Genomic DNA, 25,045 nt, shown 5'->3' on the forward strand with positions numbered 1-25,045 from the left:
TTAAAAGTTAAGGTTCGTGACAGCGTGGTTTGCAAAAAAAAGCAAGAAAAAAAAAAAACTTACAAGAATGTCTTGTTGCCAGGAGAAAAGTCTTCTCTCTGAAAAAGAACATGGCAGTGTGGCTGCATCTGAGTCCACCCAAACGGTTCTAGGACAATGTCATTCAGACAGACATGAGCAAGGTGAAGGTGTTTGGACATAATGGACAGCGCCATATTTGGTGGAAACAAAACTATAATAACCACAAACACCTCATACCAACGGCCGAGCACAGAGACAGAGGGGGGATGATTTGGGCTTGTTCTGCATTCACATGACCTGGGCACTTTTTGAGTTGACCATGAACTCCTCAGCATACCAAAGCATTCTGGAGTCAAATGTGAGGCATCTGCCAGACGGCTAAAGCTCGCCAAAAAGGGATCATACGACAGGACAATGATCCCAAGCAAAAATACAGCCGAATGACTGAAAAAGAAAAGAGCCAAGGTGTTGCAATGGCCCAGTCAAAGTTCAGACCTCAAATCTACTGAAAGGCAGGGGTGCAACCTTAAGAGAGCTGTGCAAAAAACTCAATGGACTGAAGCAAAGTTGTAAAGAACGTCCTCCAAATTTCCTCCCGAGTGATGTGAGAGAATGAAAACATTGAACACAAAATATTTTTTGTGGTAAACACCAGTTCTTTTTTCTTCTTTTAACTGTCCTGTTTTGTAAAACATTAGAATTAGAAGAGAGTCATTTATTTTTCATGTCTGTAGCTACATCCTAAAGAATAACATGAAATATGTCAAAGCCAAAACGTGCCTGTAGGGACTTCATGCTTACAACATACTTGGAGGTCAGTCTGATGTGACTGCCACAATCTAAATGTCATTAACATGTTGTCACAGTATGCCTGTCCACTGTAGCCAGTTTTTATTTGTCTTTTAATAATCAATGGATAATGGAGTCGTTATTCCTTTCATTATCACTTAAAGTGAGAATAAACAGAATGACCTCTGTTGACAACTAATTCTGTAAGAGTAAAGTTAAAAACAAGTTGTGCAAAAGCCGGATTGATTAGATTTGTGTGCCTTTCTGAAATGCCTGCAGCTCAACTTTGCTGTCCTTGGCTGTCTAACAGCTGTCTAACCCTCGAAATAGCCATTGTAAGGTTGTATTTCAAGCGTGGGCTGCAAGCCAAGGAAACGTGCATATTTATTAAAATTATTATTGGTTATGATAGTCTTTCTTGGAGGAAGATTGAAGATATCATGGATTAAAGTTGTACCGCTCGGTGCTCACTTAGCTGTGTCTGCTCGGTGACTAGAGAAGAGTGGCAGAGGGAGGGGAGAAAGAGCAGCGCAGCAGCGGGCAAGAAGCCACCAACCCTCAAACCCAGGAATAAAAGCGAACTTAGCTTCTATACGCAAAGAAAAAATGGACTTTGCTTAGAGAAATGGTTGTTAAAATAGAACGAGGTAGCGTTCCGGGGATCTAGGCGTCGGGGCTCGGACGTTTGCGGACTGAACTTGAGAAGGCTGCGAACTCAGAAGGAAAGAAAACAACAACACTGGTAAAAAAAAAAAAAAAAAGACGGGGATTACACACAACAGTGACAATAAAACACTCCTCGACAAGTGGTCTGGCTGGTGCGGAGTGTGAGGTCAGAAAAAAAATACCTGTGGATACATATATCTTCAGGAAATATAGTGTATGTTAATTTCCAAGTGGCGCTTCTGTGTGAACTTTAACTCAGGAAACAATGAAGACATAGCGAGCAAGAACTCATCAAGTGTCTCGAGGCTGCTAGCCATCCCGCTAGTGTTAGCTTCACTGTCTTGTAGCGAACGAATGCGTGGTAAAGCTAACGCCCGCTGCAGCCAGTTGAGCTAAGTTAGCTGTTGGCTAACCCTAGCTTGCAAGCTAACAGCGTTTTTGAGAAACTTTTTGTCTTGTTTCCCGGGAGCCCAAACACTGAAGGACTATTCTGGGAACAGAGGGGAAGGGCAGGTTCCCTTCTGGACTTTTTCCCCTCTACTTATTTTTTTAACATGATGGCTGCGGAGGTCAGCAGTGAGGATACGGGCTCGGTCACGACAGGGACAGGGGTGGCTGGCGGAGGAGGCCCGGAGACGGCCCCTTTCCCTTACTATCCAAAGCCGAGCAGAGTGCGAGTCACTGATTTGGGACAAGGGCCACCACCAACCATCAGCCAGCATTCAAACACTTCTCCGGTCTCACTTCCCGACATGAGTATGATCTATCCCGTGGCTGTTGGGGATATGACTGGACCAGTGCTGTCCGCAGCAGGGAGTGGCGGAACAGGAGGTGGACATTCAGTTTTACAAGGAACAAACTCAGGGACAGTGGGCGGCATGTGCTATTCTCCCACCTCAGAGGGTCCAGCTAGTCGCATTTCACCTAAATCATCAACAGGCCCTGATGGTCCCCATGCCTTTCCCCCTCTACCACCACCACCTCCTCCCCTTGCAGGCTGTGGGGGGCTCGGCGGTACCGTGGATGAAAGCGACATGCAGGATGCGCAGGAAGAGGAAGAAGAGGTGGCGTTTCCTCTCTCTGCACCTCCCACGAACCAGTAAGTAAACCACCAGGAAAATGACAGCTTATTCGTTGACACTTCGGAATGAACATCTTCTAACATCTTTTAGTTTTTGAGGGGCTCGTCCTTCCTATTAGTATAAAATGAGGGTCTGATAGTGTTCACTGCAGATTAATAAGTAACTAGTGCTGCTCACAGTTGGCATCTATGTTCTTAGCACACAAACATTGCTTCACCCTCTGTTGGTGTTGAGAGTTGTTCCTTATCACCTAGAAATAATTGAGCACTCTGAACATTATAAAATGGGTATTTAGTTTACCGAAGGACATCTGATGTTACCACGAAAGCTGTAAAGTAAGATCAACAGTGAAGACGGGCTATTTCCATAGCACAATCAAAGCCTTAAGTTCTAAATGATGAATAAATAAAGTGAATGGTTATGTACAGCAGGTTAATTGTACATTTATCCAGGAGGCCTGTTGTTGTTCTTTTTTAATTTGGTTTACTCAGACTGGAGGATGTTAACATCCAATATACTTAAAGTCAGTATTGTCTCTACTAAAGACTGCAGCATACAAGTTACTTTATGGTGGAAGCAATGTTACAAATCGTGTCTGACTTTGCAAAGATTGAAACCACCAGTTATTTCCAGCCTGAGCCTGAAAACAAACTCGCATGACACCTTCCTGCATATCATACATGATCACAGATATTTCCAGAGATGAAAGTAATTCCTGGAGAGAGCAGAGAGGAACTTCTCTTCAGCAATTACTTTCATCCCTGGAAATATCCGTGGAACATAAGGAACAAACACTATATAATACTCAATACATGTCAGATTATCTATAATACATAATCCATATGTGTTTTTTTGTTGTCCTGCAGCAAGGGCGCTCTTTCAGTTGGTAAAGTGTGTCAGGACAGCCCCATAAACACTTTCAGTTTGTGACCACAATAAGACTCAACTTATTTTTAGTGATATGCTTTATCGTGGCACAAAAATGGCTTTTAAAATTGTCCTTTTTCCTCCCAACCCCCCCCCCCTTTTTTTTACATCATTGTTTACTGACAACCTGTTTACAGTCCCCTGGCACATCAGGCATGAAAACGAGCACATGCCCAAACCCATGCATGTGCCGGTGTTGTAATAACCTAAATTCATCCCTCCCATTTGTTACAGTCTCATTAGAGAACTGCTGAGCTTTGTCATTTCTTGCCCTCATACTGTGAGATATGGAAGTGACTGGGCTTTGAGTGTGGATTCAGCTTTTATTTTCGGAGCCACCCTATATCTCCCTGTCAGATTTCAGAGGGAGGGGAATGCCAGCATTTCACCAATCATGCCTGTTGTTGGTAATGAATAACCAGAAATAGAACTCATTCTGTACTCAGATCCAGGTTGTTATAGAAAATACGACTGGAAGTAATAGTTTTGCTACAAAGTTACACCTCCTCGTAGGTATAGACCAGCAATCCAGTTTATTAGCTTGCAGCTTTTTCAGTGAATTCTTGGAGCAGTTGTTGTTTGTGAATAGATGGCATTTATTTTCATGGTTTGATCTATCCTGTTTTGTCATGACAAAACTTTAAGTCAAATGTTTGTGTGCCATATTCACTAACTTGTTACTTCAGTTATACTTAGTTGCTCTAGCTTAGTCTCCGTTGCTTTACTTAGCCCAACTTGAGCAGGACCCATAAACAACACAAGCTTCTCTTTTGTGGTCTTGTGGCAAATTGATTGTGATGATGACAGATGGACTTGAAGACTGTGCAACAGTTCTTAGAAGTTCATCGTTAGTATTGGGCAGTGTGAGGTGTATGGAGGAATTTGTCTACTTTTAAGACCGTTATAGACTCTGAAATTCTTTAATATGAAGCGGCAGGATGAAGTTGCGTTGATAGATTGTGACTCTTTTTGTCAGGAAATTGTATTCAGTAAACCTTTAATTAAATTTCATGGTAAGTTGATTGCCCCACAATGTGAGATGCTGCTGGCTGATGAACTTAAGAAGTACTTGCTTGTCCTTTATCTTCCACCGCATCAACACCCCCCCTTAGGGTAACCCTTTTTCATCTTTCAACAGTCAGCCATAGTAGCACAACAGAACAGCCAGCTGACTTTTTGCTGTAGCCTAGCAATGCTACAGGTAAAGCCTGCAAAACAAAGAGGTAGTTAATATGGCATCAAAGATAGGCCTTAACAGTAGCTATTAGTAATGCACACTGACCCCCAGCTGGATAAAAACGTTTACTACTGTTGGTGCTCATGTGGTCATAGACAGTGTTCCTGTGAAGTGCATGATTTCATGGTACATCACTCCCTCATTCAAGGCTGTTGAAACGACGCATGGCTTTCAAAAAGAAGAAGAAAAAAGTAAATATTTGACTCACACGACCCCTGCTACTAGGGTTGGGTACAGAGACTTTTTGACTGTTTGTGAACAGTATCTACCTGACACCTGAATGGTAAGGTTTCTCTCATATCAGTGCCTGGGCTGTTGATTTGAAAGGTTTGCCCTCTGGTTCCCTGAATAGGATGTTGCAGACAACAGAGTCGGGATCAAAGTTTGCGCCGCTGCTTATAAACCTCACGCTTGCCAAGGCAACCCGCGGACCAGCTGCTAGTTACCTAAAACACGGTGAAAGGGAGGGCTTTCTTTTGAGCGTGATGTGCTGCGAGTCAGCTGAGGTGTTTTGTTTGGCCTGAGAAAGCAAACTTATGCCGTTTTCATACATGAACAGAGGAAATGTTCAGGAGAATGTGTGAACAACTGATCTGGTCTTTTTCTACAGTTGCTGTTCACACAAGCGAGTCACAGCGACAGAGCGTCTGCGAGAGATGGGGCTCTCGATGGCTGGAAATGCAAGGGAGGAGATGTGGGGCAGTGGCTGTCTAGAGGCAGCATTAGATGCAGAACTTAGGCTGTGGAAATCACTGCGTTTTCTTTCCAAAACGCTCAGACTAGAAGATGAGGGTCCTTGCTGTGTTGATGTGAGTTCTGCATGTGTCTGTATGTATCAATGGGGGGAGGGAGCGAGCGGAAAGCAGGACACAGGCCAGTAGAGAGGACAAATTCTCTCCAGCACCTACACGCGCTCACTTGCACAGCGACTGCAAATGCTCCGGATTATTTGCTGATACATTCTTACGTTTTCTCGCCCACTGGTGATATTTTCTGGGGGGTGCTGGGTAGAAAATCCCCACAAGAAGTCCAGAGCAAATGTGGCAGACATTTACGCTCTTACATGCCACCGTTCATCTTTCGGGAATTCAAGAACATTTAAAGTTTGGAAGTGAATATATATTACCATTTGCACAAAAGAAAATTGCATGAAAATGCATGAATTGAAACTTTCATCCGAATGAAGTCATCTTATAAGCTTCTAGCGGTCAAAGGAAACTTTAAGTCTGAGATTTTAAAAAAAAAATTAAAATTTTTAATTTATTTATTTATTTATTTTTTTTTACAGCAGTTCACTTAAACCCAGGTAAAACAAGTGAAACATGAACCTCGGAAGTGGCTGAATCAAATGTAACATCAAGTATGAACAGTACTGAGGTGGGCCACACATAAGCTTCCACTAAAAATATGCAGTTGACATAATGAGTTAATAGTGACTGAAGCTAAATTCATCGATTCAGTGACTTCAATTCATTCATTTTGTTTTTAATAAACAATGGCTACAGTACTCTTTTATAAGAGTTTCACGTTGATGATAACAAATAAGCTAGAGTGTCAGCTGTGTCCAACTGTGATTGTTCCCGCTACCTTTGGAGACATGTGGCCCTGTGCCCGAGCTTAAACAAACAGCACATTGGGAAATGAGTGGTTGATTTTGAGTTTCCACGAAGATTAGAGGGGATTTTAAGTCATGAAGGGTTTCCCTGAGGAGGTGGTGGCAGGAGGAAGGGGAAGAAAGGGGGAGAAAAAAGGTGGATTTGAAGATCAGTGGCTGTGTGAGTGTGTTTATCAGCTTTACCAGCTGGCCGTGGAAAAGGTTGATGTAACCATAGCGTCAGTTTAGGACCAATGCTACTTTATTGCCTTTGTGAAGGGTAGTGGAGACAGTTTGAAAGGCTGGCCAAAGGGCCTTGTCACATAGTTTGATTTGGTCATTCTCTATTGGAGGCTTTTCCCGCTTACTAGCAAAAGCGCAGTATGATTACAAAGAAGTGTTTTACGGCAATTAATGCCATCATTTTATGTTTTGTTTTGTTTCTTTTTAACGATTTTGTTCTTTATTACTTAAAGGGCTGTAAAAACTAACACAGGTGGTATTAAACTGTGCTTGCACTTTGCACCCACAAATATCCCCTCCTACTCCCAGCCATTATAGCAGACGATGCACACCCTCACGGTTGGTTTTTACCAGACTTGCTCATTGAGATACCACTCCAACTGAAAGAAGTGCCAAAAGGTCTTGCTCAATTTGACGATCATGTTTATGCATTGTTACTATTATTGAGATGTAGTTTCTTGTTCCTACATCACTTATTCCACATAAGTATCTACAAAAAAAGGGGGATTTAATTCTGTAGGTTATGTAAATGAGCTTATGCTGATATAGTGGCATAAAAATGAACATGGGTGGTAAATTTAATAAAGTACAATCACGATTTCTATGACAATCACTCTTCAATTAAAATTCCATAATCACTAGATCCTCAGTCTGTGCTGAGGATGCATAGATTTATTTATTTTTTTAGCTCTGCCTCAGTGTGTTGTTACGGTCTGTCAGCTGTTGGTGCTCCATTTGTTGTTGCATTGTTGTTGTTATGCCTTTCAGGCCAACAGTGGAAGTTGTTGTAGAGCCTAATGGAGCTTGGCAACCAACCTCAGAGCTTTATGAGGCAGCGAGCGCAGCCAAGGCGTGAAGCCATGTACCACAACAAACAAACGGAATGCTGCCGATCTTTGTGCTTTTTACAGTGTTTGCTTCGTTTGAATATGGTCAAGATCGCTTTGGAAAAACAAAAAACACAGACCAAGTAGGTTTTACAGCTTTCATATTGCACAGCAGAAAGAAAGAGTTGCATCCACGGTCCCATGTTAGCCTTTTTTTTTTTTTTCAAATATATTGTTCCTTTATTAAGGTGTTAGACTCAGTATATGGTTACTTCCATTTTTATTTATTTTTTTATTTTTTATTAGTTCATCTTAACTAGTTTAACTTAAGTCTTTGAGTTTTTACCAGCCTGCTTTCTAACAAGCAGAGATGCTGACTTTTCACTACACTGAAGGTTCTGTTATTTGTCCATTTACTAATCCAATGCTTGTTGTTAGATTGAAACCGGTTTCCATATATTTAGGGGGCATACGCTCCTGTGTCTCGGTCTTTAAACAAAGTCACAGCACAGGTTAATAAGCCGTCCGGTATGTTTCCATTTTGGACGTTGATGTGCAGCACTAAATGTATATTCCTACAGTTGTTTCTCTGAAGAGATGCCACTCCCTTCCCTTGCATCCCTGTACTTGAGAAACCAATGGGCAGCATGCTCAGGATGCGTGGTCTAATAAGAGAGCTAGAGGGAGAGAGTAAGAGAAGGAGAAAGGCAGAGGAGGATAAAGTTAAGGGACTATATCTCAGCAGCTGAAAGATTAACAAGTGTTATTCTTTAGCGCAGGCTCTAATGGATATCGGGACCAGGACATGGCTGTATTTTTCATCTAATTAATCCATCAAATGCACACAAGTACATTTGCATCTCTGCCCTCCTGATTTCTCTACTCTATGAATGTTGCTCTTTGACCCTTGGTCCAGGAGATGACTGTGTCAGGGCTGCAGCTGGGAAGCATCATCATGCCATGTTTGGATTTAGAGCAGCCTTTTCTCTCTTCCCCATTGGAGCTTGCACTTTTTGCCAGGCTAGCAGCAGTATCGTGGAGTGGGCACACCTTGTGAGACTCCGGGACACGGGAGGGAGATGCAGCAGAGGGTGAACTCGGCGTAAGTGGGGCATCTCTTCTCACTGCAACTCTTACCTTGCACTTCCTAATGGGCTGATGGATGCTACTCCTCCCTCTCATAATGATTAGTTTTTTTTAAAATCCAATTCTAAAGCGATTTTTAAAGCATTGTTTGAAATGTAATGAGGGTGCACAGTTTGGTCCAAAAGGCATTACTGTCTTTGCTTGGGAAAAATATAGCCTCAGTATAGTGATTAGATATTTTTCTATTGTTCTTTTTTTTTCTTTTTCTGACTATATTCAGGGTCCTGATTTAGAAGTGAAAGTTGATGCAAATGGTTGAGGGGATACTAAAGTCTGAGTGTTGAAATTGAATGATCAACCCGTGCTAAAGACCCCTCTCAGTTGGAGTTATTAGAGCAACAGAGACACATTGTCCACTGTTGTTGAACAGGTTTCACGGTGCCATCCATTTTTATTTTTATTCCTTTTACCTCATAAGCATTATTTAGCTTAGTAGATCCGACAGAAAACCTCCACCAGACAATTTTATCCATTGAAGTATTAAAAAAAAAGATTTATCAGATAAAGTGCCTGGCACTGATACACTCAAGTAATACGTTATCCATTTATGTAAAAAGCTTTCTGATTAATCTTGCTTATCTTGCCAGCCAGCTGGATTCTTAAGAGATTCACGAAATCACACTTTTGACAGAATCAACCTTGCCAGGTTTAAGCTCTGTTTGTGGCTGCAACACTAAAGTTTCTGCCAACCAGTGTCTTATAAAGGTAGCTGCATGCAGGGTTTAGGTGTGATGACAGTCAATAATGGCATTTCCTGGTTCTGCATGATTCATTTGACTGGTTAAAGTGAAATAGACGGATGCTTCATCTACTCACATGCTATGTGTAACAGTTTCTGTAAAGGACTTTCTAGTCCTTTATGTTTTGCTCAGATCAGTGTTTTATATATTATAAAATGTCAGTGAACGTCACATTAAATGCGTTTTGCACATGGCAGCACATGATGCTACGAAGCCCAATAGAGTGCTGCGGGACTATTTAAGAGCAAAAGTTACGTTTATGTTCGCATTAAATTGCTTTGATTTTATATGTAAAAAGAAATGGTGTACTAAGTGCTTCTTACAGAAAGTCTCTGACTTCACTGAGGCGCATTGCTAATGTGCAGTAATGCAGCGTTTCATTACTTTTTGATTCTGATGTGGGCTGGCAGTAGGTCTATTGAGATGTTTTAGGTACAGATGCACCCATCAAGGACGATGAAATGAGAATTTAATGAGAGTCAGACAGGCGGACTGACAGAGGGATGCCATCTAACTATCTCAAGTCACAGCAATCCGAGTCTATCCTTTTAGTATTACTGTCCCAAAATACGGAGGAAAATGCTAAATTGTTTAGTCGGATTCCTTTAACATATGGAAGCCACACAACTGGTGAAGTGGATCAGCCTAAATTGTACTTAAAATTATGATTAAAGCAGAAATCTGATAGTATTCTGTTCGTATTAGTAGTATTTCCAATAATGGTCATAGACGACTGCATCATAATGAATTTACCCTCAGGATACTGACTGATTTGTATCAGTTTACTCACCAGTTTATGCAGTTGTCAGTGGGTTTATGTTTTTGTGGTTATGTCGCTGGCTGATTCCTCCTCTGAGGACTATTCAACATATTTATGAGCTGATATCTTGTGTTCAAATATAAATGTGTCTTAAAATGCTCTTATCATGAGCTGAATGCACAGAAATGGCAAAGTGGTGTCATTCACTGTTTAGTCTCTGGTGTTCCACTGGCTCTTCTTCTCTGGTGCACAGTGTTTGTCAATCTCAAACGTCTAAAATCAAGAAAGAAAACTAACAACCAGAGGCTGTCAGGACATGCACGTTTAGGTTAAAGCCTTGGGGAGACCCCCCCCCCCCCCCGATGAAGAACCTTTTACATGTGTTGCTGTTTTAAGTATTATAGATTTTCTTTGACACAATGCCCTCTTAAGCAATTTAATTTTCTATTTCGTCTATAGAAAACGATCTGAAAAGCATCTGAAAGATTTGCCATTACCTCATGATGAAGTAAAATGTGAGAATTAGCTTGAAAGGTGGGGTGGGCATGTGTTTTCCTGCTTTTTCGCTTCATAATTTGTTTCGGTGTCGTCATCATTGCTTGGGCCGTTTTACTGGTGTGATTTGGCTCAACCTCTGGCAGTATTTATTTCATTTTAGCAGTTAGCCTATTAGTTTGCCATCGGTGAACTGAACACAAACGGGTAACTCGATGCCTTCTCCTTTGTTGGGTTCAACCAAGGCATTTCTATGTTCCATGCTGTTCATGTATCGACATGACAGAAGATTCCTGAAGTTGAAAGCAGAACTGCATACTTTCACCGTCATGGTCTACTTTCATAGTCTGTCTATCTCTCTATCCTTTGTGCATAGTTTAACCTTTAACATCCCCTGTTATGAATGCAACATTTTTGTGCGATGTGCTCTTGAGAGCATTTATTGTTTCGAAAATACACTCCCTGGCCAAAAAAAAGGGTGTATTTCTGAATATGTTTATTATAATCAGCCATGACCTCGCCACAGAATATCTGTGTAGGTGTTAAGATGCGTCACTGTGGCTGGATTCGTTTTGGCTGCATGAAAAAAGGACATCAAAGCCTGCCTTTCAGTTGTTGTTTTTTGGGCCAGCGTCTGTCTTTTTGTGAAGGACTTGTTGGAAAGCTTTTATTTGGGAACATTAAACAGCCCACAAGACGCGAGCTAATTACGATATGTGCACCAAAGCACAACATGTTGTTAGAACTGCTTAACTTGCGAGCGTGTTAGGGGATGGGTTTCAGGTGTCGGGTTATTTATCACTGTTATATTGGTAGAATAAGGCCAGAACCCATCATGTGCGGAACATGTGGGCAAAGCTGGATCGTATGTTTTGAATGGTTTTTTACATCCTGGTGATGCTCAGAAATGTCTTGAATAGGTTCTGATTAACCCAAGTGTGTTTCTGATGAATAAATGGAGGAAGACGGAACCAAAACCAGGACAAGGTGCAGAGCTCTCCGTTAGAATTGAGTTTTTTCTTTTCAAATGTGATCTATTCAGTGTTGTGGCTGCTTAGAGAGGCCTAAAGCCGTGGAAACCATAGCTGACCCCTCACAAGGCTTTTTTTTTATGTTGTCTTGTTTTGACTGGAGTGAATTCAAAGACCTTCTGGATTAGGGAATTTGGTTTCTTCACCTGATTCACGGCGGTGTCTGTGTGTGTTGCAAATGTGTGTGTAGTGGGGTTCTTGACAGTTAAAGTTTTAATTTCTGTTTTATTTCTTTTTTTCAGTAGTTATCTTTTGTGTCCATTGATTTTCCCATTTAGTACGATTCCCTCCAGCTTTCTAAACAGTTTCAGAGCTCCTTGCTTTATTCTCTGACTGCCCTCAGTTGCCCCTCTTCAGTTCTTTTATCACAACCCCCCCCCCTCTTCTGTCTCATTTTCAGCTTTCCTCAGCTTACTTACAGCACTGTAGCAGATTTCATCACGTTTTCTTTACAAGCACAGACCTGTATTCTCGAAACCAGATGGAAGCCATTTAGGTCTCCTGTGAAAGAGCTACTGCTGCAGCCCATTCATCGCCTCCCCACTGGATGGTTTTTCACTCACCGGCCCTCTGTTTTAAAATGCATGAGTGGCCTAAATTTGGAATTTTTTACCCATGCTGGCAAGATCCTTTTAAGTAGAGCATCGCTTTCTGAAATTTTAACAAATATTGTTAAATGTACTTTTGATTTTTTTTAAATAAATGAAAGATGCACTTTAATGGAGTCATGGAAACTCACAGGAAAAGCTTTTGCATTAGTTTGGAAGTGGATTCTCTTTGATGTGTGTTTTCTTGAAAGACTTCTTGGTGCTGCAGTTTGCAACGGCTCCAAACTGCAACCATTTAGTTTTATGTTGCCACCATTATTTGTTTTGTTTGTTTGTTTTGAGTCACACTCTCGCTTCCTCCTGGTGGTCGTGTGAGTGTGTGCCGCCGTGTGTAATGCAAACCTGTAGTCACCAAGAAGTGGGGTGGGAGAAATGCTGCACGGGCTGTCATCCACCCGTGTGGGCAGTAAGCAGTCTGCTGCTGCTCTTGCTTCACTTTTCCCATCGAACCGTTGGTTAATTTTTCAGAAGAAAACTTCATGCATCCTCTTATGACTCTACACGGTCTCAAATGTCAAGTCAGAGAAGGAGCCAGCCTGTGATTTTAGGTTTTAAAAGGCAAAGACTTATTGCTTCTGGAGAAAGAAAAAAAAAAGTGCCTACAGATTTTCTGGTATGCTGTACATTTTGTGTGAAGAGTTTGCTGACTCACCCACAAACTTTAAATAGTTGTAAAGTGCAACAACAGCGTGATGCATCAACTTGAGGGGACGGATGCACTGATGGAGCTGCAGCGTGTCTGCCAGCAGCAGGCAGGGATAAACTAATTAGTTTTCAGGCGGTTAGAATCTGGCGAAATGACAGAGCTGCCATTCACAACATTCATGGGGCACATTGAAATGACTGGTTTGAGTGAATCTCCGAAACAATCCAGCAACATGCTGCTACAATTCAACATGCCACAACGTCAACATGCTGCTCAACATCTTCATATATATTAGTCAGGATTGTACTGTTAAATGCTTAGAAAATGAGTAGACAGTGTAACCTAAAGATGTGCCAAACCACTGTTTTATCTTCAAGGAAGGGATTCATTTATTTGGCCTCTTGTGCTTTTCTAAGTAATTTAAAATTAAACAGTAGTTTGGTATTTTATTTGTGAATTATAGATTTTGTGCTGCTAGAGGGGAAAGTAACGTCTGGAGCCCCGTCGTGCGTATTGTCGTTATTATCCTTGTATTTATGTCCACATTGTTTGTCTTCTTTCAGGTGGTACCATGGAAAACTAGACCGAACCATTGCAGAGGAGCGTCTGCGCCAGGCCCGGACCCCTGGCAGCTACCTCATCAGGGAGAGTGACCGCCGGCCCGGTTCCTTTGTCCTGTCTTTCCTCAGCATGACCAGTGTGGTCAACCACTTCAGGTATGACGGAGTACCTCCAGCAAGCAGACGGAACTCAGTCTTAGTAGCTTTAATTTGATTGTAAAACAAAAAACAAAAAAACTGGCTTGTGCCACTAAACTTATTACGAAGGCTGATGCTATTTCAGCTTCTTTTTTTCCCCATGTACTTTCTTTCAATCTCATGTCTATATATTCACAATGTTTTTGTTTTTGAAAATGTATTGGTCGGAAGGGATTTGATATTTGCTGCTGAGCTCCCCCCAGCCCACAAACCGGGGCTGCTGTTGTGGGTTTAATCAGCAATGTAATGGATGGATAGCTTTGGTCTTAAACAGACTGCTGCCAACTTGGCAATGTGTTACCATTAAGTTGCTTTTAATTTAGTCTGTGGTAGATTATCGTACATGTAAGTTTATGAATTCATACCACAGACGTCTTTAACTCACTTGAAGGGTGATTTTTTTCAGGTCACACCGTAGTTCTTCAGTCAGGGTTTTATTGGAGCAAAACGGAGATATGGAAATGTTTCCAGTGACCTTGAGTTGACATAGTCTCATTGGACTGATTTCCAGTCATAATTTCTTGCGCTGAGCTGTCTGACAGACAAGTAGCGCATCGGTATTACCATAGTTCTGACTTCTCTTTGTGGTGTGCCTGAAAGATAACCACACACCTAACTCCCAAACACTGAATTTCAGTGTTTTCCCTGGAACCTTCGGTCACAGCTGGCTATTTTATGGGGTTAAATTTAACACTATTCTCAGCCATTTAAACTCTGAAAATAAAAACAAAGTTCAAATGCCACAAAGATTAACTACCGTTTCGTCTCAAATGAACAGTTCTGGACGTGAATTTAATAGCGACACGAATCCAGCTTAAACCGTCCTCCACTGCTCCGTTTGGCTCGTGATTATATGTTTCCCTTAAATCAGCTGGTGGTGGATTTCCTCTGCTGGCATCGAGAAGGAGGCTGTTTCACAAACCACCAAGACTTTAGGCCTCTTCACTTGATCTGCCTTTGTAGTGCAGTGGTGTGATGGGTGAGAATGCGTGTGGTGGAACTCTTGAGAAAGATGCTGTATAAACCTCTTACATCTAGAGATGCACCGATACCACATTTTTAAAAAAAACGAGTACAAATATTTACCTTTTAGTACTTGCAGATACCGAGTACCAATATGAGTACTAATCAAAGCCATTACAGTTCTTACAATTCCACACATTTTCTTTTCTTTAGGCATATTCAACCCAAATACAACTGCACTTTGTGCATTTTAATAATATAAAACTACTCTTAGTGCAACATATTGTTTTAATACTTTAACTTTCACAAACACATTGCAGGAAATTTAAGCTCCTGTCACACTGGTGTCGGTTCTGTAGTATCGGAACACTTTACCGGTACCGGTAAACTGACTAGAGAATCTCTGCAGAGAAACATAAATGACTGCACACAAAAGTGACTCATCCAACCTGAACTCCAACGATGTTGGGCGAAAGATTCGGAGGAACTTCCAACAAAGGTGTGTCCAAGTTTGTAGATGAAATACCAAGAAGACGATAGACCGTTGCTGCTGTCAAAGGTGCTTAACCAAGTACTCGGTGAAGGGTCTAAACACTTCTTCTGAGATTCTGCTTTTGTCCTTCATTTCAGCAGATTATCTTTTTTTTTTTTTTTTTTGGATTAGTTATTTTTCATCATTGTGGAGTTCTTCGGTCTGATAGATAGATGTGACCGATCTACTTATAGCGCAATAATTTAAGTGCTGTGTTCTGGATTTGATGTCCTCGTCTTCCATTAAGAGATTGTGCAATTGTCAGATATCCGTACAAGTATTGCTTTCAAAAGGAGGAATATTTTTGTCCCTAGAAATTGGTTTTCAAGGTTTTTTTTTTTTTTTTTTTACAATGTCATAACTTGCTTTTTTTTATTTATTTATTTTTTTACAACAGGCATATTTGTATGTTGCACTTTCTCTCCAAACAGGAAATACAGTTAAATGTGTTCAATACTGTGGAGAAAATAATGGCTCTGATTCATGTTATCGTTACCAATTTAATCTCTTTTTAGGACAAGGAAGCAAAAAAGGAGAACCCGGACCTAAGTGAAAGTTTAGCGTTTTCTGTTGTCGTCAATGCAAAGTGATGAGTCTGTTTTTCTTCTTCTCTCCGTTGTTCCTCACCGTGGCTTTGTTTTCATTTGTTTGTTTTCCAGGATAATTGCCATGTGTGGGGACTACTACATTGGTGGCCGGCGGTTCTCTTCTTTATCAGACCTGATCGGTTACTACAGCTATGTGTCTTGCCTACTAAAAGGAGAGAAACTGCTATCGCCAGTGGCACCTCCAGAGGTAAGACTGATTCCCAGGCTTGGAATGTGGTGGAGAAATAAAAAGCAAAACGCAGCGTTTTCGACAAATTCCTGCATTTGTGAAAGTTTGCATAACTCCTCAGGGATTGGAATCATTTTTAAATGATTTACACGAGGCAGTATTTCTTTTTTATGTCCCTCATTCCTCTCGTCTTCCAGAATAAACAAGGTGAACACAATTGAACTGGATCGCATGAGGAACACAGTGGAATAATATATAATCTCATAAAAAAGCTGTGCTGTGAATTGCAGCTCACTGATCACAATGTCTCTTTTAGGAGTTTTTGCTTCATTGAAACCCAAAATCTTCCTAGCTTTAGATTAGAGCCTTAACTACGCTTTGTGAATGAAATTGTTAGAAACTTGAAGCATCATACATTCTGTATCAGACTGTGAAATCTGAATATCAAAGGAAGGGTTTGAATAATGAACCCTAATCTCTTGAAATGTCCCATTAAAGTTATTCAGTCAGTTCAAACGTTTAAGCCTTAAAACATGGAGGGCACTCTTTTGAGATCAAATCAAAGTGAACCTTGATTCCTTTTGTCATCTACTTTTGCATGGGAGGGTTTCCACATCTATTCCCTTTTGCCTTCAGGCAGTATTGAGATCATTCTAAGGCAAAGCTCAGGCTAATGCTGATTATATTTTTATGCTGCTGTGATATCTCCTTGTGGGAGTTGTAGTGGAACACTTGATGTAGTCACATTAGGGGATTTAGCATAAATATGATCCTGCAATGTCAAGAGTAAAACTTTTTATTTTTTTTAATTAGTATGTGTTTGTCTCCGCAGCCCGTAGAAGACAGGCGGAGAGTCAGGGCCATCCTTCCATACACCAAAGTGCCAGATACTGATGAAATCAGGTAAGCACTTCTGCAGGAGGGCAAAACACAGTTTTCTTCCCTAAACTCAAAGGATAACACCCGTTGCTTTCTTAAAAGGGCTTTCATGAATACGATTCACAGTGTTTCAGACCGAGATGTGAACTAATGATATTCGAGGCTTAAAAAGCAAATATTTGACTGTATCGCTCACAGAGAGCCGCCTGTTTTCACTTTGATTCTGAGGAATGAAAGCGCAGCCTGGAAAGCACATCATCTGTCTTCATATTGAAAAACAATCTCGTTCCTGTCATGAAGCCGCAGTAGGCAGACTCACTGATGAGTCCAGCTGCATCCTGATTTACAAAATTCCATAAACATCTGTCCGTTGTCATCCTCATTACTCGGGGGTAACGGTGTAGATAGATGTTGAACATTTACCTCAGATGTTATGGGTCAGAGGAGACACCTGCTGGCAACGCTGTGGTATTATAGTCCACACCAAATAAATGTGTTTTTGCTTCTCCCCGTTTCTTTTGACATCCTAGTCAGGAGGAATGGTGCCTTTTCAGAGCATCAGTGTGGTAGCAAGATATGGTTTATGACATTGTTTCCTACAGTGTTTAAATGCAATTTCCTATCCTGGTGTCATTTTGGCTTCTTCTGTCTGTCTGCAGCTTCCTGAAAGGGGACATGTTTATTGTTCACAATGAACTGGAAGATGGCTGGATGTGGGTGACAAATGTTCGCACTGAGGAGCAAGGGCTCATTGTGGAGGATCTGGTGGAGGAGGTGGTAAGTAAAACACAACATGAGGATGTTATGATAAACTGCGTCGAAGATCTTAAACTGTTCGTGTAAAGACAGAATGGATAGTGGCCAGTAGAGAGTAAACTTGTAATGTGCACCAAAAGAAACCGGTGTTATACCAAAATGGCAGCACTGTAGTGCCCACAGCTGGGATTTGACATACAAATGAATATCTTCACAGCTTTTAGATGCCTCAAAGACTGCAGCCATTGATGTCTTGACAGGTTTTCTGTATCTGGTGTTTTGCAGGGCCGGGAGGAGGATCCACATGAGGGAAAAGTGTAAGCCGCATTGCTCAGAACCTACTTTATCAAATAATGTTTTATGACATCAACGTTTAATGTTTTATGTACAACTTTCCTATTTGTAATTGGCTGCTTCCGTCATGCTTTCTGGCAACACAATAATACCCATCCTGTCAGCTCAGCATCTTTTTTTGCATCAACAAACAGGGTAGTTTGACTTGTAAATGAGGTTTTAATATTAACTTTTACAGGCGGAGCAGCATTACAGCACAATGTTGACTTTCTTTTCACCTATAAGGTTCTTCAGCTTTGGCAAATATTTAAGTACCACAGTATACTGACACTGTAGCTCCTTTTCATGTGATATATTTGCATATTAATATCAAGATTTGGTTATTGAAATATACTTTTGTTGCAGTGCACATGACTGAATGACCTCTAATTGGTTGATTAAGTTGAATTCAGTTATCCTTCTTTCTTTTCCTGTTCTTTTTGACCCTTTTATAGCTGGTATCATGGAAAGATCACCAAACAAGAGGCTTACAACCTTCTGATGACAGGTATCATTTCCCTTTGCTTTTCTTTATACTAAAGTTATTAATAGCAGGAGAAATATTTGTCAGAAACAAATGTTTTTGTTTGAAACAAAAAAAAAAAAAAAAAAATCATAGGCCGATTCTGTTTTCCTCACTCTCTTTTTTTCATAGTTGGCCAGGTGTGCAGTTTCCTAGTCAGGCCATCAGACAGTACGCCGGGGGACTATTCCCTCTTTTTTCGTACCAATGAAAACATCCAAAGGTTTAAGATCTCCCCCACGCCCACCAATCAATACATGATGGGAGGGAGGTACTACAACAGGTATGTCTGGCAGCTCCAACTAAAGTACGTTGTGTGCAAATTGTAGCAAATTTGTATACAGCCACTGATGGGTTGCATCTTGTTGGCTCTTTTTTTTTTTTTTTCGCTCTGGCAGCGTTGATGACATCATTGACCATTACAAGAAAGAACAGATTGTTGAGGGCTACAACCTGAAAGAACCCGTTTCAGTGCAGGTGGGCACTTTACACTTTTATTGGAAATATTTAGCGTTTGCGATGATGAACTTTTGAGTTCAATAGAACAACGTATGGATGTAAGCAGCTTGTCAAAGGCTCATGCAGACATCCCGTTTGTAGGATTGTAAAATGTCAGACTTTTATGTTATTTTGGATAAAGGTGACTGATTGGGAAATAGATATTTTGATAAGAGAGATTTCCTGTTTTTTTATTGGACGTTTTGATTCTACAACCTTTTCTGGAGCAGCATTTGATGTGAAAAAATAAACAAACAAAGCTAAATTTAATATTAACTGACCTCTGTAATGGAAGAAATGAATTTAGTCTTTGTAGTTATTTGAGTGCTTGACTTGTATTTTGTGCAGCAGCAGGAACAAGTACTTACTGACACAGTGGATGGGAGAGAAATTTATAACACTATAAGACGGAAAACGAAAGACGCTTTCTACAAAAACATTGTCAAGAAAGGCTACCTCCTGTTCAACAAAGGTAGCTAGAACTTTTATTGACTTCTTAGGGCTTCGCAGTCGCTTCTTGTGCACGATTATTTATATTCTTCCTGTCTCACCGTGTGTTCTGGTCAGTGAGGGTCGTAACTTTTTCCCTCTTAACCCCTCTTAAGGTAAAGGCAAAAGGTGGAAGAACCTTTACTTCATCCTGGAGGGCAACGATGCACAGCTCATCTATTTTGAAAGTGAGAAGAGAGCTACCAAACCCAAAGGGCTGATCGACCTAAGTGTGTGCTCCGTGTACGGTGTGCACGACAGTCTGTTTGGCAGGTGGGTCACACAGAGTAGGCAAAAGTGTGCGCTCTCTGGTTAGTTTTGATGTTATACATTATTTATTGCACATGCTACACAGAAATGTGAAATTGTCTCTTCTGTTATTCTTTCTTCAGGCCAAACTGTTTCCAGATTGTTGTCCAGCACTTTAGTGAGGAACAGTACATATTCTACTTTGCGGGAGAAGTCCCGGAGCAGGCACAGGTAAGAGGAGGCTCACCCGTTCACCATCACAACTGTTTCGACTTATAATGAAGAAACGTGCATATTTGTCTTGTGCAGATGCTAAAGCCTGTGATACTGGAAAAAAAAGGAAATGTTTGAAACACTGAGCAGCTTTCTTGATTTCTATAAACCCTAAATTACGAACCTTAGATCATCAGGGAATATTTTCCCCTTTCGTAATTTTTTATTAAATTTTTTTCGTTGCACACAAGTGGCAATTAGGTCACATAGAGTTAAAGAGGGCTGCTAGTTACCTGAGGTATAGAATGCATTAGTTTTTAAATTGGTGTTACGGTTGATTAATTACAATAATTTGAGGTGATGTTGTAATTTTGCAGTTGGGCCTCAAGGGGGCAGTGTTGATTCGCTGCGATGACGTTCAAAGTAGATTCAATAATATGGAGACTTGTTATAGTATGGTCACAGCACTGCTGTTGGGTTACAAATGCGGTTCCAAGCTGCAAATAAAAACTAACCTTTAAGCAGCTGATCACGAGGAATTAATATCTTTGCTAATAATGAATCGATTCACATCAAAGAACTAGAGCATGGAAATTTGGCAGGTATTCTGAATGGTACGGTGGCCCAAATGCGTCAAATCGGCTGTTCCAGGACAAGTTGGGGACTGAAGGGTAACGCAGAGGAAGCCCGATCTTGCTGTCTTTGTAAACACACTCGTAGTTTCCTACTTTCTTAGCGGCAGGTGAGAAGCAAAGAGGTACTATTGCTTCTAAAAGCTGATGAAGGTCTTTTGATGTGTTTTTAGTTTGTCCAGATCAGAGCCACTTCAGCTGAAAAAATAGCTGCTGCAGCCTAATAATTCTGTTGATGTTCAGCCCCAAAACAGCAGTGATTCCCGTGCTTCCAAATGTAGGTTTACCTGTTGCACTCCTTGAGAAATTACAGCAGACTTGTGCCGGATAATTCAGTATATAAAATACTGTTTTAGTGTAAACTGAGCAATATTAATTTGTTTTTGTCTGACTTTATCAATTCTAACTATATTTTCATGAAGGCCAAAAGAATGTTGTTGCATAATAGTCATGCTTAGCAGTCTCTGCTTTGAAAAGGTTATTTAATTGAAGTATTTTCATCATGTAAGAGCTGAGGGGAAAACCTCCTTTTCAGCTTCCAGATACAGACGGACAAAGTGACACAAGTTCTTACAGAGAGCGACCAATACAAACATCGTATGACAATGTTCTGTCTTTGCAGGACTGGATGAAATGCCTTCAAACCTTCTGTAGTAACCTAAGAAAAACCACTGCGACCACCTCCAACAAGAGGCTTAGACAGGTACGTGTGCCATCAGCCAGTTTGTGCTCATATCTTATTTTACACCTTAGTTGAGCATTTTAATATTTAATTTGAGGTCTCAAGTTCTGTGTTTTAACTGTTTTTTCGTCATGTAGTCAATGACATCTTTGTTTTGCGTCATTTTCCTCAGGTGAGCAGCCTGGTGCTGTATGTGGAAGAGGCCCACAAGCTGCCAGTGAAGTATTTCACCAACCCCTACTGTAACATCTACCTGAACAGTGTTCAGGTTGCCAAGACTCACCCGAGAGAGGGACAGAACCCCGTCTTCACCGAAGAGTTCATCTTCGAGTAAGCTGTCACGCTTGTGTTCTCATTTCCGGTAAACCCACCTCGGTTGGAATTGACAAGTGTTTGCAGACGTCCTGAATGTGTTTGTGTGTCGTTTCAGCGATTTGTCCAGTGAAATCAACAGATTTGAAATCAGCCTCAGCAACAAAACAAAAAAGAGCAAAGAAAGTGACATCTGTAAGTACGCCTGTAAATGCTGCTTCAGTGTTAACATTTCGCTGTCTTCTTCAACGCATCGATCTCTCGTCCCCTCAGTGTTCATGCGCTGCCAGCTAAACCGTCTGCAGAAAGGCCAGATGATCGACGAGTGGTTCCCGCTCAGCTCCCACGTTCCTCTGAAGGGCATCGAGCCGGGCTCTTTGCGCGTACGCGCCCGCTATTCCATGGAAAAAATCATGCCCGAAGAGGAGTACAGCGAGTTCAAGGAGGTCTGACCCACTGCAAATGTCTTCTAGCTGTCCGTCCTGCTGGCGACTTCAAATGATGTCAATGTTGTGTGTCCAACACAGATGATCTTGCAAAAAGACTTCCACGTCATCTACGCTTTGGCTCACGTGTGTGGACAAGACCGCTCCCTACTGGCGAGCCTCCTGTTGCGAATCTTCAGACACGAGATGGCCGAAGCCCCCCTACTGAGGACGCTAAATGAAAGAGAGATTTTAATGGAGGGTAAGAAGCACAAATTAACTGGAAGGGATAAACGGAAAGCCGGTGGAGCTTAATGGATTGGCAGGCCAGTTCCCTCAGGAACTGGATAAGTATCAGGAATCATGTAATGTGAGGGCATGCTATAACTGGCAGTGCTGTTGCTTAGTAACACCTCTTTCTGCATTGCTTTGCAGGTTGTAGCTCATTGTTTTGTTTGCTTTTTGAGTGACTTCAGCTGTATATGTTGAGAAATCTGTCCATACATTTGGATAACCTTCTCTTGCTTGTGCAACATGCAGACGAGGCCACGACCTTGTTCAGAGCGACCACGCTGGCCAGCACGCTGATGGAGCAGTACATGAAGGCCACGGCCACACCCTTCGTCCATCACGCCCTCAAAGACACCATCCTCAAGATCATGGAGAGCAAGCAGTCTTGTGAGGTACAAACCTGCATATACGTTTGTACAGCTGCTGCTTCCAAACACGCAGCTGTTGAGCAGATTATTCAATGTACACGACTGTTTCCAACTGATTGGTTTCTGCCCGCTACGTAACAAACGCCTCATGGCTTAGAATTGGCTCATCTTGATTTCTCCATCTTCTTCTTGTTGTTGCTTTCAGTTGAACCCTTCCAAACTGGAAAAGAACGAGGACGTGAACCTGAACCTGGCTCATCTCCTCAACATACTTTCTGAGCTGGTGGAGAAGATCTTCATGGCGGCAGAGATCTTACCACCGTAAGCTGACAACGCCTCCACACGCAGATTTGTTGGCATTTCACACACACTAACCCAAAAATAACATCAAGTGTGTTATTTACTTCTTCTTTTTTGGCGACAGAACATTGAGGTTCATCTATGGCTGCCTGCAGAAGTCTGTGCAGAAAAAGTGGTCCACCAACACCACCATGCGGACGAGAGTCGTAAGGTAAATGCTTAGGATGAAAGCTTGTTCACCATCTTTATTACTGGCATGTTTCGCCTTATGCTGTCTAATTTAACCGTACCCTTTCCTTTCCAAGTGGCTTCGTCTTTCTAAGACTGATCTGTCCAGCTATCCTCAACCCCAGAATGTTCAACATCATTGCTGGCGAGTATCTGTTTAAAAACACGCAATAAGCATTCTGTTCGTCACACGAGACATTTTATAATATGTGTTTTGCACTTCCTGTTTTTTTTTACAGACCCCCCTTCTTCAACAGCTGGCAGGACCCTCACACTGGTTGCAAAGTCTGTCCAGAATCTGGCCAACCTGGTTGAATTTGGTGCCAAGGTGTGAAAACTGCAGTATTCAGCTTTTCTTTCTTTCTTTTAGTTTCTTCTTTGATCATTCTTTCTTGTTTTGAACAGGAACCCTACATGGAGGGTGTAAACCCTTTCATCAAAAACAACAAACATCGGATGATCATGTTTCTTGATGAGTTGGGGGTGAGTCACACTTCTGGAGACATAGAGACGAGTGGCTAATTTCTTACTTAACGAACGATCATAATGGATCTGATTACTTGCTGAATATTCTCAGGCTTCTTAAATGTATCTTTCTTTTTAGAGAATAAACTCTGTATCTTTGGCGTTGGTCATGACTTGATGAGCTATTTTGGAAAGTGTCAGTGCTGCATTCTGTAGACAAAAAGATTCATCGAGAAACGATTCGCTGATTGATGAAGCTCAAAAATAGCGCGGAGAGTGTTGAGTGCGTTTCACAACGATCATTAACGGTGCTCGCAGAATGTCCCTGAGCTTCCTGAAGTGGAAGACCACTTTAGGACGGACCTGTCGCGGGACCTGGCTGCGCTGCATGAGGTCTGCGCCACGCACTCGGACGAGCTTCGCACCCTGAGCAACGAGAGGGGCGCACAGCAGGTCAGAGGCCGGAGATCCCGGCTGCACACACAGAGGGAAACTCCCACTGTTTGAGGAGTTTTTTTTTCGTCCTAATTAACTGGTGTTTCTGTCCTGCAGCATGTCCTGAAAAAACTGCTGGCCATCACAGAGCTCCTCCAGCAGAAGAAGAATCAGTATGCCATGTCCAACAGCAACAGGTAGTACTGCACTCCCTCTCCTACCATCTCCCCATCCCTGTGCCAAGTCATCTCCCCCGGAGTGCAGCCCAGAGGAGAGACATAGCATGCCTCTATCCCTCATCACCATGGCAACCCATCCACCACTCTCCATCATGTCTTCCTCCGATAGTCCTACCCATCCCTACCCATCGTCTTGTCTTGTTCACAAGAGAGCTATGCAACAGCAGCAGCTGAGTACAAGCGACGCAGTACTTAAATACCAAAAGAAATTTAAAGAAACAACAACAAACAAAAAAACTTGCATCGGTGACTGACCGCTTTAGGCACCAGAGAAATATTTTTCCCTCAATGAACTCTGTAACTCTGACATGGGTACATGTCATTCCCTTCATCAAGAGGGCCAAATATAAAGATGTCAAACGATGTTTCTTTGTAGCCGCTGTTTTGATAGCACAGGTTGCCAAAGTGTACCCCCCCACCCCCACCCTCCAAGTCCTGCTTAATGAGGAAACTGACATGAAGAAGCTAGTTCTCTCAGTCCCCTTTAATGGTAACTGGATTCTGAGCTATAATGCTTTTTATACTGTAATTAGTGACTGATTAATTTTAAGATTGTGACTGCAAATATCTGCAAAGTGTTGAAAGCATTTCTGTCTGTTCTTCTCTTCCCTTTGTTTTCTAGATTGGAAAAAAGTCTTTCAGAAAAATATGGTTATTTTATATTAATAAATTCTCTTGCTGGAATCATGAGTATATAAGTGAGATGAGCTGAATATTTTTTTTTTTGTTTGTTTTTCTCCTCCCACAATTGTAACAGCTACATTTTGTTGATTTGGTTTAAGCTTTTTGAAACGTCCCAATGCCAGACAGGACACATAATCACAGAAACCAAGTAAAATGAGTGTTTACAGCAGTAATTTTTTTTTTTTTTGGAATAGTACAGACT

The 25,045-nt window shown here is 41.5% G+C and overlaps 1 protein-coding gene across 2 annotated transcripts; it reads left to right on the forward strand.

Moving 5' to 3' along the window:
- Positions 1 to 1,298: 1,298 nt before the first annotated feature.
- Positions 1,299 to 25,016, forward strand: LOC140309994 (ras GTPase-activating protein 1-like). Of its 2 annotated transcripts, none has more exons than XM_072388092.1 (25): positions 1,299 to 2,575; positions 13,376 to 13,528; positions 15,725 to 15,860; positions 16,675 to 16,745; positions 17,381 to 17,498; positions 17,763 to 17,794; positions 18,266 to 18,318; positions 18,466 to 18,616; positions 18,732 to 18,810; positions 19,180 to 19,303; positions 19,437 to 19,593; positions 19,713 to 19,800; positions 21,037 to 21,117; positions 21,269 to 21,426; positions 21,527 to 21,603; positions 21,682 to 21,854; positions 21,936 to 22,095; positions 22,374 to 22,516; positions 22,698 to 22,813; positions 22,917 to 23,003; positions 23,098 to 23,165; positions 23,260 to 23,348; positions 23,426 to 23,503; positions 23,804 to 23,938; positions 24,038 to 25,016. In XM_072388092.1, the coding sequence occupies exons 1-25, from the start codon at positions 2,031 to 2,033 to the stop codon at positions 24,119 to 24,121; spliced, it is 3,156 nt and encodes a 1,051-aa protein (XP_072244193.1). In that variant the 5' UTR covers positions 1,299 to 2,030; the 3' UTR covers positions 24,122 to 25,016. The 2 variants fall into 2 exon arrangements, with proteins under 2 accessions (XP_072244193.1, XP_072244194.1); XM_072388093.1 differs by having other exon boundaries at positions 19,183 to 19,303.
- The last annotated feature ends 29 nt before the right edge of the window (positions 25,017 to 25,045 follow it).

Source organism: Leuresthes tenuis, unplaced genomic scaffold (genome assembly GCF_036924035.1).
Source record: "Leuresthes tenuis unplaced genomic scaffold, fLeuTen1.0.hap1 SCAF_6, whole genome shotgun sequence".
NCBI lineage: Eukaryota > Metazoa > Chordata > Actinopteri > Atheriniformes > Atherinopsidae > Leuresthes > Leuresthes tenuis.